Source organism: Sus scrofa, chromosome 11 (assembly GCF_054392235.1).
Source record: "Sus scrofa isolate SSC_HxYL_T2T_F1_AM1 chromosome 11, Sscrofa_HxYL_maternal_Yorkshire_Landrace_v2.0, whole genome shotgun sequence".
NCBI classification, from domain to species: domain Eukaryota; kingdom Metazoa; phylum Chordata; class Mammalia; order Artiodactyla; family Suidae; genus Sus; species Sus scrofa.
The window spans coordinates 18,580,042-18,594,470 of record NC_139393.1 but is presented as its reverse complement, the minus strand read 5'-3'; the positions used below and the strand labels follow the sequence as shown (position 1 = coordinate 18,594,470).

Here is a 14,429-nt window from a genome sequence, read left to right as displayed (position 1 = left end):
AGCTTCAGGCTGAGGAATGGCCCGGACTGCTGGCGACCACCAGGAGCAGGAAGAGGAAGGGTCCTCCCTCCCCTGGAGAGCACACCTCCCAGCCATCACCTTGGTTTCTGGCTTCTAGCCTCCTCACTGTGCAAATTTAACTTTCTATTAAAAGTTAAGACACCAGTATTGTAAGCCACCTGGTTTGTGTACTTCATTATGGCAACTTAGGAAATTAGTGTAGATTTTGGTACTTCATTTTTGTTAGAAGATATTCTTAAATCTAGCATTGTTATTGGTTATCCTGGTTTAAAATACAATGAAAAAGCAATTCAGGATTCACCTCCATTGTAGCTGATGTTTGGAAAAAGAGTTCCAAAGTTAAATTTAACCACATAGAAAACAAAAATAGGAAATCAAGATACTCTCAGAAAAAGTTCTTCAATGTTTTATCATATTTGATAGCAGCTTTTTTTTTTTATTGGTTACAAAACCTAAGCCCATATACAAAATTAGGAACACATTTAGATGCCTCTTTTGAAAGAACGTTTTAGTCTTTTTTTAACTGAGTTTAAAAAAAATAAAAACAATGCAGTTTTTCAACACTGTTTTGAAAACTTAAAAGTGCAGCAATATACTTAGTTTCCTTTATCTATGAAATGGTGCAATTCCAATTCCAAACTGGTAAGGTCACAACAAACTGAATCAAGCAAATGCACACGTAGGTCTGCACTACTTGATGCTAATGTTCACTTCTGTTAGTTTGCACTTAAAACACAGGAGGAAATAGGAATCGGCACAGTAGAGGCCCAATTTAATCTTGATGTGTGCAAAATTTAAAAGGTAACTGTAAGTATGGGGAGTCAAGAAGAAACTAAACTGGAAGGGGTACAGTTCACAATAGTAAGAAGATTTGGACTTTAAGGGTTTCACCGAAGTTTGTGACCTTACTTGGCTTTGACTCTGTCATTCCTACTTTTAGTGAACACCACACAGTTTCAAAAATTTAGACTAAAATGTCTGAACAGGATGCAGTTACCATATGAAGCTTTAACTCAAAATCTGGATAAAGAAAAAAAGGCACAATGAACTTCAACTCAATTTTATGTGCACAAGAGTTGAAAAGTCTGAGCCACCTTAAAGAGAAATTGATTCTAAAATTTATAAAACCTATAAATAATCAGAGGCCAAACCACTATATTAAAACAGATTCTCTAGCAAGTAAAAATCTTGCAGTTTAAACATACGCTTGTATCCACTTGAGATACAAGACAAAACTCACTCTTTAAAGTGGCTCCACCTTGGCAGATACATAGATTTGTAATGAATGCACACCTGCTATATGTTGTTTATCAGTGAAAATACCCCCGCTGATTCACAAAGCTCTGATGGCATCTGTCTCATCTTCCTCACAGTAAGTACACCCCCCCATTGGGTAACTAAGTTAGTTTAGATTTCTATCCTTTCACATCAATGCATTGGGAAACCATACCCAGTAAACAAGAGCAACAAAACCATTTCTGTGACAGCACAAATTATTCAGTTTAAAAATTTTCAAATCCATATCCTTTCATTAATAACTGGGTCAGACAATTTACCAAAAGCAGTAACTTTACACAGTAATACCAGATTTTGCAGAATTAAAGATCACTGCAAATCAGGTTTATGTTAAATAACTGCAGATTATTCCTCCATGCAGATCCTTGTCTGAATCTTTTTATATGTGAATATGCTTTTAGAATAGGATCTGACTGAACTTTCCCATACTCAAAGAATGAAGTTTTATGACACTTCTAAATAGTTGCTGGTTTGTTGCCAACCACATTATCAAAAGCACTGGTTACTAAGTAAAAAATATTTTAAGACTAAATTACAGTAAACATGAAAGCTCCACAGTTTAAACCCAATATAAATCAACCATATCCAATTATCAATTTAAAACAAAAAATATTAACTCCTGAAAGCTGAAAGCAAGATTTTCTTTTTAAATATCATCAATGGGTACTTCAGACTTTTATAATTTTTGTTCTTGTTTTTTTCTTTATAAGGGACTCTTGCTTTCAACTTAAACAGAAGTTCAAGTCCGTAACAGGTTGCAGCTCAGGTAAAATACCATGCACAGCATTTGATTACTTCAAAACAGCAGGAACACACAGGCTGAAGTGAGTGGTCAAATAGGGCTTGCTGTTCTCAAAAATTAGGTATAATGGCGAAAGCTTTACCATCCATAGCTAAAGTTCTTCCTCCAACCCTGGCTTCTGAGGCAGATAATAAACACATCAATTACTGGTAGATGAAGTATAGTTTTTTAAAACTTATCTGTTTAATCAATAACCAAGTTTCTTTTTTTAAGTTACTTTTTTGTGTGTGTCAGTTCCACCAATGAAAATCATTTGGCTTGTAACTTTAAAATCTATTCTTCCACATAAAGAGTATGAAAATATGTTTGTGGAGGACAATGATGGAGGCTCAGGTCAGACTGTACCTCTTTAAAGTCTTCCAACGTGTGTGTGTGTCATACCAAAGTGTCTTGATCCACAGCGCACCATTTTGCAATGGAATATCAAGTGGGCAGCTGACATGCCACCACTATGGAATATTCTAAACTGAAGACTGCAGTTGTCAGCATGTGGCACCAGGGAACGGGGAAAAATACGGGAGTTGAGATTGTTAAGGAGAATTCTAAAACAGTTTAGGAAATCATGCATATGCATTTACAGTTCCATGTGGATAGTGACTTTTGGCAACTGCAAAGTGACTGAGACATGGCTTGCTTTAGAAGCATCAAAACGAAGAGGCATGTATGTTTTGGAGCCTTTTGTAGTTGTTGTTCTTGTCATTTGGTAGCCATCTGGTGGTGCTTCATATTGAATGTGGGAGAGATGCTGCACTCAATTGAAATTAAAAATTAAATTCTTTCGTTTGAAGGTTGGCTGTTGGGTCAAAATTGTAAGTACCTCCTTGGGTTGCTTCAGGAATGAGGCTAGGATCTTCATCAATCTATAAAAAGCAAGAAAAAAATCTTTTATGTTAAGATACTATACATTACAGTGTAAGTAAGAGTGATTTACTTCTTAGAGAATTCTGCATGAATGTTTTTATTACCGAAAAACATTCAAGTAAATCAATAGTAATGTCATTAAGAAATTCAACAATTTAAAACTGAACACACATTTAAAAATGGCCCCATTCTTAAGCTCCTATATCTGTGGATTTATTTTACCTACCCAAACATACATCACTTCTATAATTACTAATTCTTCCCATTTAACAAATCACAAAAGCGACAAGGTGATGGAAACATAGCATAAACCTAAGTCACGGAAAATTCATAGTAACCTTCCTTTATGTATAGATTTTAACATACATGCAGATGTATTATACTTTAATATATACTTACATCATCACCAGAGAAATATTGATCTATGATTTCAAATGCTAATTTATATATGTCTTCATTTTCATGTTGCTGTAAAACTTCAATTTTCTCCAAACCTAATAAAAATAAAACAATCAAAATAATTAAGAACACACTAATAAAAACTGTGCTCTTTTTGGTGTTCTGTTGTGGCTCAGTGGAAATGAACCTGACCAGTATCCATGAAGACGCAGGTTGCATCCCTGGCCTCACTCAGTGGGTTAAGGACCCGCCGTTGCTGTGGTGTATGTAGGCTGTCGGCTACAGCTGTAGCTCTAATCTGATCCCTAACCTGGGAACTTCCATATGTGTGTGGCCCTAAAAGCCCCCCCAAAAAACCCCCAAAACTGCTCTTTTTAACTATGGTAAGTCCTAATCAACTCAGGAACCCTCCCATTACCCTCCAAAGATGATAGCTGGTCTTAAAAAAAGATAAAAAAACCTGAGCTTCTCTGGTTGGAGGTGTCACATCGCACTAATTTCTTCTTTTTTAGAAGCCCTTGAGGTACCCTGGCCCCTGAGGCAGGCAGTTTAAAAAACACCTAAACATCCTATTTGACAGTGAGGAAGCTGTGGCATAGAGACGTGAACGGGTTTATTTCAGGTCACATGGCAAGTTAGTGACAGAACTGGAACCAAGATCTTCCCCAGACCCCTTTTATATAGTCATGCTGCTGCATATAGTAATTTTTATCTTTCTCTTTGTTTTCCAAAAGTTATTACTTTTACATAACTACAAAAAATAAAATTTCAGGGAGTTCCTGTCAAGGCACAGCAGAAATGAATCCGACTAGGAACCATGAGGTTGCGGGTTCCATCCCTGGCCTCGCTCAGCGGGTTAAGGATCCAGTGTTGCCGTGAGCTGTGGTACAGGTCGAAGATGCGGGTTGGATCTGGCGTTGCTGTGGCTCTGGTGTAGGCCGGCAGCAACAGCTCCAATTAGACCCCTAGCCTGGGAATCTCCATGTGCCGCAGGAGCAGCCCTAGAAAAGGCAAAAAGACAAAATAAAGTAAAATAAAACTTCAGAAACTTAATGATTGATACAAATAGAAGATAAAAATTTTAAATTTGGGGGAGTTCCTGTCGTGGCACAGCAGAAACGAATCCAACCAGAAACCAGGAGGTTGCAGGTTCGCTCCCTGGCCTCACTCAGTGGGTTAAGGATCCAGTGTTGCCATAAGCTGTGGTGTAGGTTGCAGACACGGCTTGGATCTGATGTTGCTGTGGCTGTGGCAGAGGCCAGGAGCTGTACCTCCAATTCGACCCCTAGCCTGGGAACCTCCATATGCCGCAAGTATGGCCCTAAAAAAACAAACGAAAATAAATAAATTAAATTTTGAAGTAATTTCTTTAAAAAAAAATGAATAGGGTGCTTATCCTATAGCCACAGTGAACTGCAGAATGCCTTTATTTATACTCCTAATATAATCCATGTATCAGTTGTACAAATCTATTTTTTTTTTTTTTCTTTTTGCTATTTCTTTGGGCCGCTCCCGCGGCATATGGAGGTTCCCAGGCTAGGGGTCCAATTGGAGCTGTAGCCACTGGCCTACGCCAGAGCCACAGCAACGCGGGATCCGAGCCGCGTCTGCAACCTACACCACAGCTCACAGCAACGCCGGATTGTTAACCCACTGAGCAAGGGCAGGGACCGAACCCGCAACCTCATGGTTCCTAGTCGGATTCGTTAACCACTGCGCCACGACGGGAACTCCCAAATCTATTTTAATAACAAATATCCTTCCTTGAAATGTCTTTTTAGCTAGGTTATTTTGAAACAGTTTCTTTTTTTCAATATAGTAATATACAAACCAGAAAAATGGAAAAACAGGTGTCAAAGGCAATGGATATAATGTGCTTTATAAAAATTATAAAATGCCAAGTAAATATATATCCAATTATACGTATTTCTCTCAGAGGCAAAAACAACTATAATGATAAAAAGCTAGAGTAACAATTCTTTAGCTTAAACTTTCTGGGTTATGCTATTTGCACCAGAGTACAATGCTCCTTTCAAATTACCTTTAAAAGTAAAACATCTTAAAACAAAATGAACAGTGAATTAAATAGTAGTGCCGTGCAAAGATCTGGCTTTTAATTATGCTTCTATCACTAACTACTTCTCTGACCATGCACAAGACTCCTTAACATCTCTACATTTTCTTCTTGTTACCAAGAAAATACTTCCAATCTGAATATTCTATGCTGTTACAGCATTTGTTTTCTCTTGAAAATAAACTTGATAGTATAATCATACAAATTAGTCAATGAAACATAAAATAAAACATGACGTTAGGATAACTTCAGGTTTGGGCACTTTAGTGCATACTGAACATGCACCTTTAAAAACAATTTTAAAATATATGCTTCAAATGTCATTACCAAAGAAAATAATGACACAGTATTTCAAATCTGAGTCCTTTCTCATTAAAATTTCCAAGTAACTTCTGCAGTAATGATCTCAGCATGTAGTTCTAAGGCTGAAACAAAATATCTAGATAACCGTGAAATCATTAACCTTTTCCAACAATATGGAATAGTATTTCACAAAGTGAGGTCCACAGTCACATGCTAATAGGTATAACATGAAAAAAAATGTTTTCACTGTCAAGGAGTTTGAAAAACGCCATCTTTAACAAAGCTTCTAAGTTTCTCTACTATAGCGGTTTCCAGAGCTTTTAATTTGCTTGTATGCAATGTGACTTCAAAGGGAGTATTTGCGTTTCCTAAAAAGCACTGTGACTCTCTAGGAATGTTATGGAGTGTCTTTCACAACCAGTTGTTTTGGGGAAAATCTTCTGCAGTACTAAAACAGCAAGTGAAGAACAGCAACAGCCTCAGAGGATGTTAACAGCAATGTATCCTAACAGTTTTCTTTCTGATTAGCTCTCTCTAAAGGAAACAATGTTTAAAAGTTCTAGTGCTCAAGTACTTTTCTTTAACCAACTTCTTACCTCCACATTCTTCTATTATTTCAGCTATTGTGCTTGCTTCATCACCAGCCATTATCAGAATGTTTTTCAGACCATCTAGAACCACCTGAACGACTTGAGAATCTTTTACTGACAGTAAATTACAGAATGGTGGTATTACATTCTGCTGAACAAGGTATTCAACCTAGACAACAAAAGAGAAGAAATACTTCTATTTACATAATTCTCTTTCCCCCCCAAAGAACACAATACAGGGTTTATAACCAGTCAGAAACTCCTAAGCTTCAGAGTAGTATGCTTGCCAATTATTAACAATAATAACAGTTTTTTCCAGACTCACCTGATCTTTCCTGCCACTTATCGTTAAGTTGCTAATTGCCCAAGCAGCTTCTTTTTGTGTTCCAAAGTCCCCCTAAAGATTAAAAAAGAGACATTAAAATGAAATTTTTGGTCAAAAAGTCTTGGTTATTATATACTAACAGACATGATGAACTCTTATTATGACTGACCTTAGCAAGCTGATGAATAATCATAGGGATCAGTCCAGCATCTATCACAGCTTGAACTTGTTGCTGGTTGCCTGCTGTAATGTTGGAAAGGAACCATACTGCTTCCTAAAATTGAACAAAGTACAGGGCACCTTTATTTGAAAAATTGTATCTTTAACATGTTTCATGTTTTTATTTTAACACATTTATACATACAATAACAAAATCACCTCAATTGCATTAAGGGAAATGCATTTAAAAGTGATTAGGTTATATAGAATCTCCTCTTTTAAACATATAAGGAAACTCTATCCATAATAACTGGGCCCATGAACCTAGCTTAACCTTGCTAATACAGATGCCCAGGACTACAGGCTAGACACTATTTTAGACAATGGTTATATGGCAATGAACAAAACAGACAAAAAAATACCTTTACTCGTCAAACTTACATTTTTGATGTTTGAGGTCCCTCTAAAAGACAGATGATAGAAATAAACAGACAACTGAATTTCCTAATACTTTGTTAAAACTACTTCTAAGAAAGGTGAATTGCTTTATTTTTTATTTATTTATTTATTTATTTATTTTATTATTTTCCCAATGTACAGCAAGGGGGTCAGGTCATCCTTAGATGTATACATTGCAGTTACAGTTTTTTTCCCCCACCCTTTCTTCGACATGAGTATCTAGACATAGTTCTCAATGCTATTCAGCAGGATCTCCTTGTAAATCTATTCTAGGTTGTGTCTGATAAGCCCAAGCTCCCGATCCCTCCCACTCCCTCCCCCTCCCATCAGGCAACCACAAGTCTCTTCTCCAAGTCCATGATTTTCTTTTCTGTGGAGATGTTCATTTGTGCTGGATATTAGATTCCAGTTATAAGTGATATCATATGGTATTTGTCTTTGTCTTTCTGGCTCATTTCACTCAGGATGAGAGTCTCTAGTTCCATCCATGTTGCTGCAAATGGCATTATGTCATCCTTTTTTATGGCTGAGTAGTATTCCATTGTGTATATATACCACCTCTTCCGAATCCAATCCTCTGTCGATGGACATTTGGGTTGTTTCCATGTCCTGGCTATTGTGAATAGGGCTGCAATGAACATGCGGGTGCATGTGTCTCTTTTAAGTAGAGCTTTGTCCGGATAGATGCCCAAGAGTGGGATTGCAGGGTCATATGGAAGTTCTATGTATAGATTTCTAAGGTATCTCCAAACTGTTCTCCATAGTGGCTGTACCAGTTTACATTCCCACCAGCAGTGCAGGAGGGTTCCCTTTTCTCCACAGCCCCTCCAGCACTTGTTATTTGTGGATTTATTAATGATGGCCATTCTGACTGGTGTGAGGTGGTATCTCATGGTAGTTTTGATTTGCATTTCTCTTATAATCAGCGATGTTGAGCATTTTTTCATGTGTTTGTTGGCCATCTGTATATCTTCCTTGGAGAAATGTCTATTCAGGTCTTTTGCCCATTTTTCCATTGATTGATTGGTTTTTTGGCTGTTGAGTTGTATAAGTTGCTTGTATATTCTAGAGATTAAGCCCTTGTCAGTTGCATCATTTGAAACTATTTTCTCCCATTCTATAAGTTGTCTTTTTGTTTTCTTTTTGGTTTCCTTTGCTGTGCAAAAGCTTTTCAGTTTGATGAGGTCCCATGGGTTTATTTTTGCTCTAATTTCTATTGCTTTGGGAGACTGACCTGAGAAAATATTCATGATGTTGATGTCCGAGAGTGTTTTGCCTATGTTTTCTTCTAGGAGTTTGATGGTGTCCTGTCGTATATTTAAGTCTTTCAGCCATTTTGAGTTTATTTTTGTGCATGGTGTGAGGGTGTGTTCTAGTTTCATTGCTTTGCATGCAGCTGTCCAGGTTTCCCAGCAATGCTTGCTAAATAGACTTTCCTTTTCCCATTTGATGTTCTTGCCTCCCTTGTCAAAGATTAATTGACCATAGGTGTCAGGGTTTATTTCCGGATTCTCTATTCTGTTCCATTGGTCTGTCTATCTGTTTTGATACCAGTACCACACTGTTTTGATGACTGTGGCTTTGTAGTATTTCTTGAAGTCTGGGAGAGTTATGCCTCCTGCTTGGTTTTTGTTTCTCAGGATTGCTTTGGCGATTCTGGGTCTTTTGTGGTTCCATATAAATGTTTGGATTGTTTGTTCTAGTTCTGTGAACAATGTCATGGGTAATCTGATAGGGATTGCATTGAATCTGTAGATTGCTTTGGGTAGGATGGCCATTTTCACAATATTGATTTTCCCAATCCAGGAACATGGAATATCTTTCCATTTCTTTCCATCTTCTTTGATTTCTTTGATTAAAGTTTTATAGTTCTCGGCATATAGGTCCTTTACCTCTTTGGTCAGGTGTATTCCAAGGTATTTGATTTTGTGAGGTACAATTTTAAAAGGTATCATTTTTTTGTATTCCTTTTCTAATGTTTCATTGCTGGTATACAGAAATGCAACTGACTTCTGAATGTTAATCTTATATCCTGCCACTTTGCTGAATTTATTAATCAGTTCAAGGAGTTTTGGGGTTGAGTCCTTAGGGTTTTCTAGGTATAGAATCATGTCATCTGCATACAGTGACAGTTTGATCTCTTCTCTTCCTATATGGATGCCTTTGATTTCTTTTGTTTGTCTAATTGCTGTGGCTAAGACTTCCAAAACGATGTTGAAGAGCAGTGGTGAGAGTGGGCATCCCTGTCTTGTTCCAGATTTGAGTGAGAAGGCTTTCAGTTTTTCCCCATTGAGGATTATATTTGCTGTGGGTTTGTCATAAATGGCTTTGATTATATTCAGGAATGTTCCCTCTATACCCACTTTGGCGAGGGTCTTGATCATGAATGGATGTTGGACTTTGTCAAATGCTTTTTCTGCGTCTATTGAGATGATCATATGATTTTTGACTTTTTTTTTGTTAATGTGGGGTATGATGCTGATTGATTTGCGTATGTTGAACCATCCTTGTGAACCTGGGATGAACCCTACCTGGTCATGGTGTATAATTTTTTTGATATGTTGTTGGATTCGGTTGGCTAAGATTTTGTTGAGAATTTTTGCATCTATATTCATCAATGATATTGGGCGATAGTTTTCTTTTTTGGTGGTATCTCTGTCTGGTTTTGGAATGAGGGTGATGGTGGCCTCATAGAATGTCTTTGGGAGTATTCCTTCTTCTTCAACCTTTTGAAAGAGTTTAAGGAGGATGGGCACCAATTCCTCTTTATATGTTTGGTAAAATTCACCTGTGAAGCCATCTGGTCCTGGACTTTTATTTGTAGGGAGTGATTTTTTTTTTTTTTTTGTCTTTTTTTTTGTTGTTGTTGTTATTGTTGCTATTTCTTGGGCCGCTCCCGCGGCATATGGAGGTTCCCAGGTTAGGGGTCTAATCGGAGCTGTAGCCACCGGCCTACGCCAGAGCCACAGCAACGCGGGATCCGAGCCGCGTCTGCAACCTACACCACAGCTCACGGCAACGCCAGATCGTTAACCCACTGAGCAAGGGCAGGGACCAAACCCGCGACCTCATGGTTCCTAGTCAGATTCGTTAACCACTGCGCCACGACGGGAACTCCTGTAGGGAGTGATTTTATGACCTCTTCAATTTCATTTCTAGTGATCGGTCTGTTCAGTTGGTCTGTTTCTGCTTGATTCAGTTTTGGCAAGCTGTAAGATTCTAGAAAATTGTCCATTTCTTCCAGATTGTCAAACTTGTTGCCATACAGTTGTTCATAGTATTCTCTTATGGTTTTTTGTATTTCTGCTGTATCCGTTGTGATTTCTCCTTTTTCATTTATAATTTTGGTTATTTGGGTTCTTTCTCTCCTCTTTTTAGTGAGTCTGGCCAGGGGTTTGTCAATTTTGTTCACCTTTTCAAAGAACCAGCTCTTGGTTTTATTAATTTTCTTTAATTGCTTTATTGTAAAAAATTTGCTGGTAAGATATTTAAAAACTAAGCTTCTTACTAGACTAGGATGGTCAATATAACAAATTTTATTGTAACCTTAAAGTATTTAGGTCACAAATAGGTTTATTGTACTTTTAGTCATATGTACATCTTCCTCCTTCACAAATTAAAGACTGTAACTTCATTTTGCCATCCAACTGTGATAAGGTGTTAACAACTGACGAGTTGGTGTTTAGAGTACAGGGTGTTTACTACACTATTTTTGCAAATTTCTTGTAGGTTTGAAAAATTTCAAATTAAAATGTTGAGGGGGAAAAAAAACGAGTTGGTAATTTACACCTCCAAGGAATGTGACGTAAATAACCAAAATGCAAATAACACAAATGCTCAAGGTGAAACTTGTGAAGCAACTACCTGCTTGCTGAAGCTGAGCAGGTTTTTTATTTGAACGCTTTTCCTTTCCCCCTAATATATCTTCACTGAGAGCATATCAGATAATGACCAGAATTTCCCTCCACCCATTTCTGTCTAACTTCCTCACTTCTCAGCTCTGTTTCCAATAACGGAATACATTTAGCTGCAAAAATCACTTCTTATTAGAATTTCAGTAAACATAACCTTCCTAGAGTCTAAAAGACTCTGGCTTCTTTCCTTTCATTGGAACAAAATTACACATAAAATGTGATTTCTGACAACATACTTCCCATGAGGATGCGGGTTCGATCCCTGGCCTCGCTCAGTGGATTGAGGATTCGGCATTGCCGTGAGCTATGGTGTAGGTCACAGATGCAGACTGGATCCCGTGTTGCTGTGGCGGTGTTTTAGGTTGGCAGCTGTAGCTCCGATTCAACCCCTAGACTGTAAACCTCCATGTGCCACTGGTGCGGCCCTAAAAAGACAAAAAGCCAAAATTGGAACCCGCAACATACCATTTGTGGGAATGTAAAATGGTTGGTGGGGCCACTATGGAAGAGTCTGGCAGTTCCTCAAAAAGCTAAACATGCAATTATCATATGACTTGACAATTCTACTCACAGATATGTACCTAAAGGAACTGGAAGCAGGGACTCAGAGACACTTGTACACCAATGTTCACAACAGCATTATTCACAACAGCCAAAAGGCAGAAATGATCCAAGCATCCATCGACAATGAACGAATGAACAAAATGTGGTATACATGTACAATGGAATATATATTCAGCCATACCAAGGAATGAAGTTCTACACAGAGTCTCCAACAAGGATGAAACTTTAAAATATGCACACGAAGACTAAAGTACTTAAGCACATATTCAATGGTGGTTTGTATCTCAAGCTTAAAATCTTTAAAAAAAGCTAGTTTAATGATCCTTTAATTTAGGCACTGCATAAATTAAATTTCACAAGGAGATTAAATTACAGCCTATTTGTTTTTAAGAGACACCAGCAAAAAAAAAAAAAAAAAAAAAAAAAAAGAAGGTACCAGACACCTCATGGAAAATTTCATATGTACTCTTACCTAGTGGCTATTAATTTACTACTGCTGTATTTATTGAAATAAAAACACTGGTTAATACAAAAATTTTATCCTGTGATGATGATCATGGCAGCACTTATAGGAAGAAATTAAAAACTGAAACATAGCAATTGCAGAGGTAATAATTCTCATCTTAACTAAAGTGGTGGTGGGGTTTGCTTTTTTTTTTTTTTAACGGCCGCACCCGCAGCACATGGAGGTTCCCAGGGTAGGGATGGAATCAGAGCTGCAACTGTCAGCCTACACAACAGCCACACAGGATCTGAGCCGTGTCTGCACCCTACACCACAGCTCACAGCAACACTGGATCCTTAATTCACTGAGGAAGGCCAGGGATTAAACCTGCATCCTCACGGATGCTAGTCAGATTTGTTTCCACTGAGCCATGAAAGGAACCCCCATTAACGAGAGTGGTTTTGAAGAGCATCACAAACAGAAAAGGGAGGCAGTTAAAAACGAGATATACAAAGAGAAAGAAACGCACTGTTGAGGCTGTTATATGCCTTACCTTATTTATCTTCTCTTTTGGGTGTGATAAGAGATTTGGGAAGTGGGACAGGACATCGCAGTTGAGAACAACCTGGGTCTGCTCATCGGTACCTGTCACTATGTTGCCAACCGCTCTGAGTGCTGCTGTCTGGGGTGGGGATAAAAATTTTTTTATAAATGTATTTGTTTATGATGAAACTAATTCTATGTTTCTCATAATCCTGAGAAAATGTAAAAATGCCAGGGGTGAGTGATTAAAACTTATTGCATTCTTACAAAGTACTTCATGGAACTGATAGCAATTTTGAATTTTAAATAATTATCTTGTAAAAACTAGAACTATATGGAAAAATTGTGTGGAAAATTGCTGGAAAAAAGGTTAAAATAAAAAATACAAAAGTCTTTTTAACAGTAATTTTTACCTATTACTAAATTGGCACAACAGAAAGATTTTACTCAAGGTCTGGAATGGGCACACATTTCTAACTAAAAGACACTTCCGCAGAAGTGGGATAAACAGATCTATCAGCCACCCATCTCTAATTAGAGTAAGGAGAAACTGGGTGGGGGGGGAGGGAGAGAAAGAGGAGGAAATGCAGTTAGGAAGCTGTTGCAATTATCTGGAGGAAAAAAAATGACTCGAACTAAATCCGTGGCTCTAGATACAAGGAGAAAATGGATTTGAAACCTATACAAGAAATGACAAGGTTTTGTACTGGAGGGGAGACAAAGGAGGAATATTACGGTTTCTAGCTTGGACTCTGCTGTCCACTCAAGGGGGATGAGAAGAGGAGCAGGCTTGTGGGAGAAGATATGTTCCATTTCTGCCTGGTTGAAATGACAACGGAATGCTTGAAGGCGTTCTCAGAGGCTATGTCTAAGGACTCAAGGGCAATTGGCTATATGAATCTGAAACTCAGCGAAGAATATGGATGAGATAAAGATTTACAAATCGACAGAATCAGATTCAGTATAATAGCAGAAGAAATATCGAATATATGTGCATATATGCAGAACTGAAGCCTGGATGTACAAGTTAATTGGTTACAGCAAATACAAGTAAGAAAAATATTTAAATACTTACTTGAACTTTCACTTCCTGGTGGCTCAGAAGAGGCACAAGAAATGGGACAACCCCTGAATCAATAACCATCTGTATCTGTTCATTACCTCCATCTGTCAGGTATGACAGTGCCCAAACGGTATCTACGAGAATCTACAAGAAATAAAAAAGAATTACCATCTAATGAATTGTGTGAATGCTTAAAAGACACAATACCCTTAAGGGATGGTGACATAAAAAGTAATTAAATTTTGTTTTAGCTTGGTGGCAAAAATATCTGCTGAGGTGATTCATCTATTAAGAAGTAGATAAAACTCTCTCAATAGCTACCTCAGTTCATTCTTCACAGAAATGACACAAAGAAGTCTGGGACAACTTCTACCTCCAACTTCCACATATATATATTAGGTAGATAAATTTTAAAATGGGCTAAAAAGTAATTCTCCCTGCCCACACAAACTGAATACCCAATAATTAAGAGGAAGCACTTTGTACACAGAATGAGACCAATATATCATGCCGCTTCAACTCTAGGAGAGATCAAAAAGATCATCTATCTAATGCCAGTAGTTTTCAAACATGTTTATTTAGCAACGTAATTAATTTCTCAGACAAAAGAA

General features: G+C 37.6%; 1 protein-coding gene across 3 annotated transcripts in view; it reads right to left on the bottom strand.

Annotated features, from left to right (window-relative positions):
• Nucleotides 1-426: 426 nt before the first annotated feature.
• KPNA3 (karyopherin subunit alpha 3) overlaps nt 427-14,429 on the bottom strand; it is an 85,325-nt gene continuing 71,322 nt past the window's right edge. For 2 of the 3 annotated variants that reach the window (XM_021065149.2, XM_084981135.1), the window contains exons 11-17: nt 13,831-13,962; nt 12,766-12,894; nt 6,841-6,945; nt 6,672-6,743; nt 6,353-6,515; nt 3,380-3,474; nt 427-2,979 (exon numbers count right to left, since the gene is read on the bottom strand). In XM_021065149.2, coding sequence (XP_020920808.1) covers nt 2,881-2,979; nt 3,380-3,474; nt 6,353-6,515; nt 6,672-6,743; nt 6,841-6,945; nt 12,766-12,894; nt 13,831-13,962 — 795 coding nt within the window. In that variant the 3' untranslated portion in view covers nt 427-2,880. 3 annotated transcript variants of the gene reach the window in all.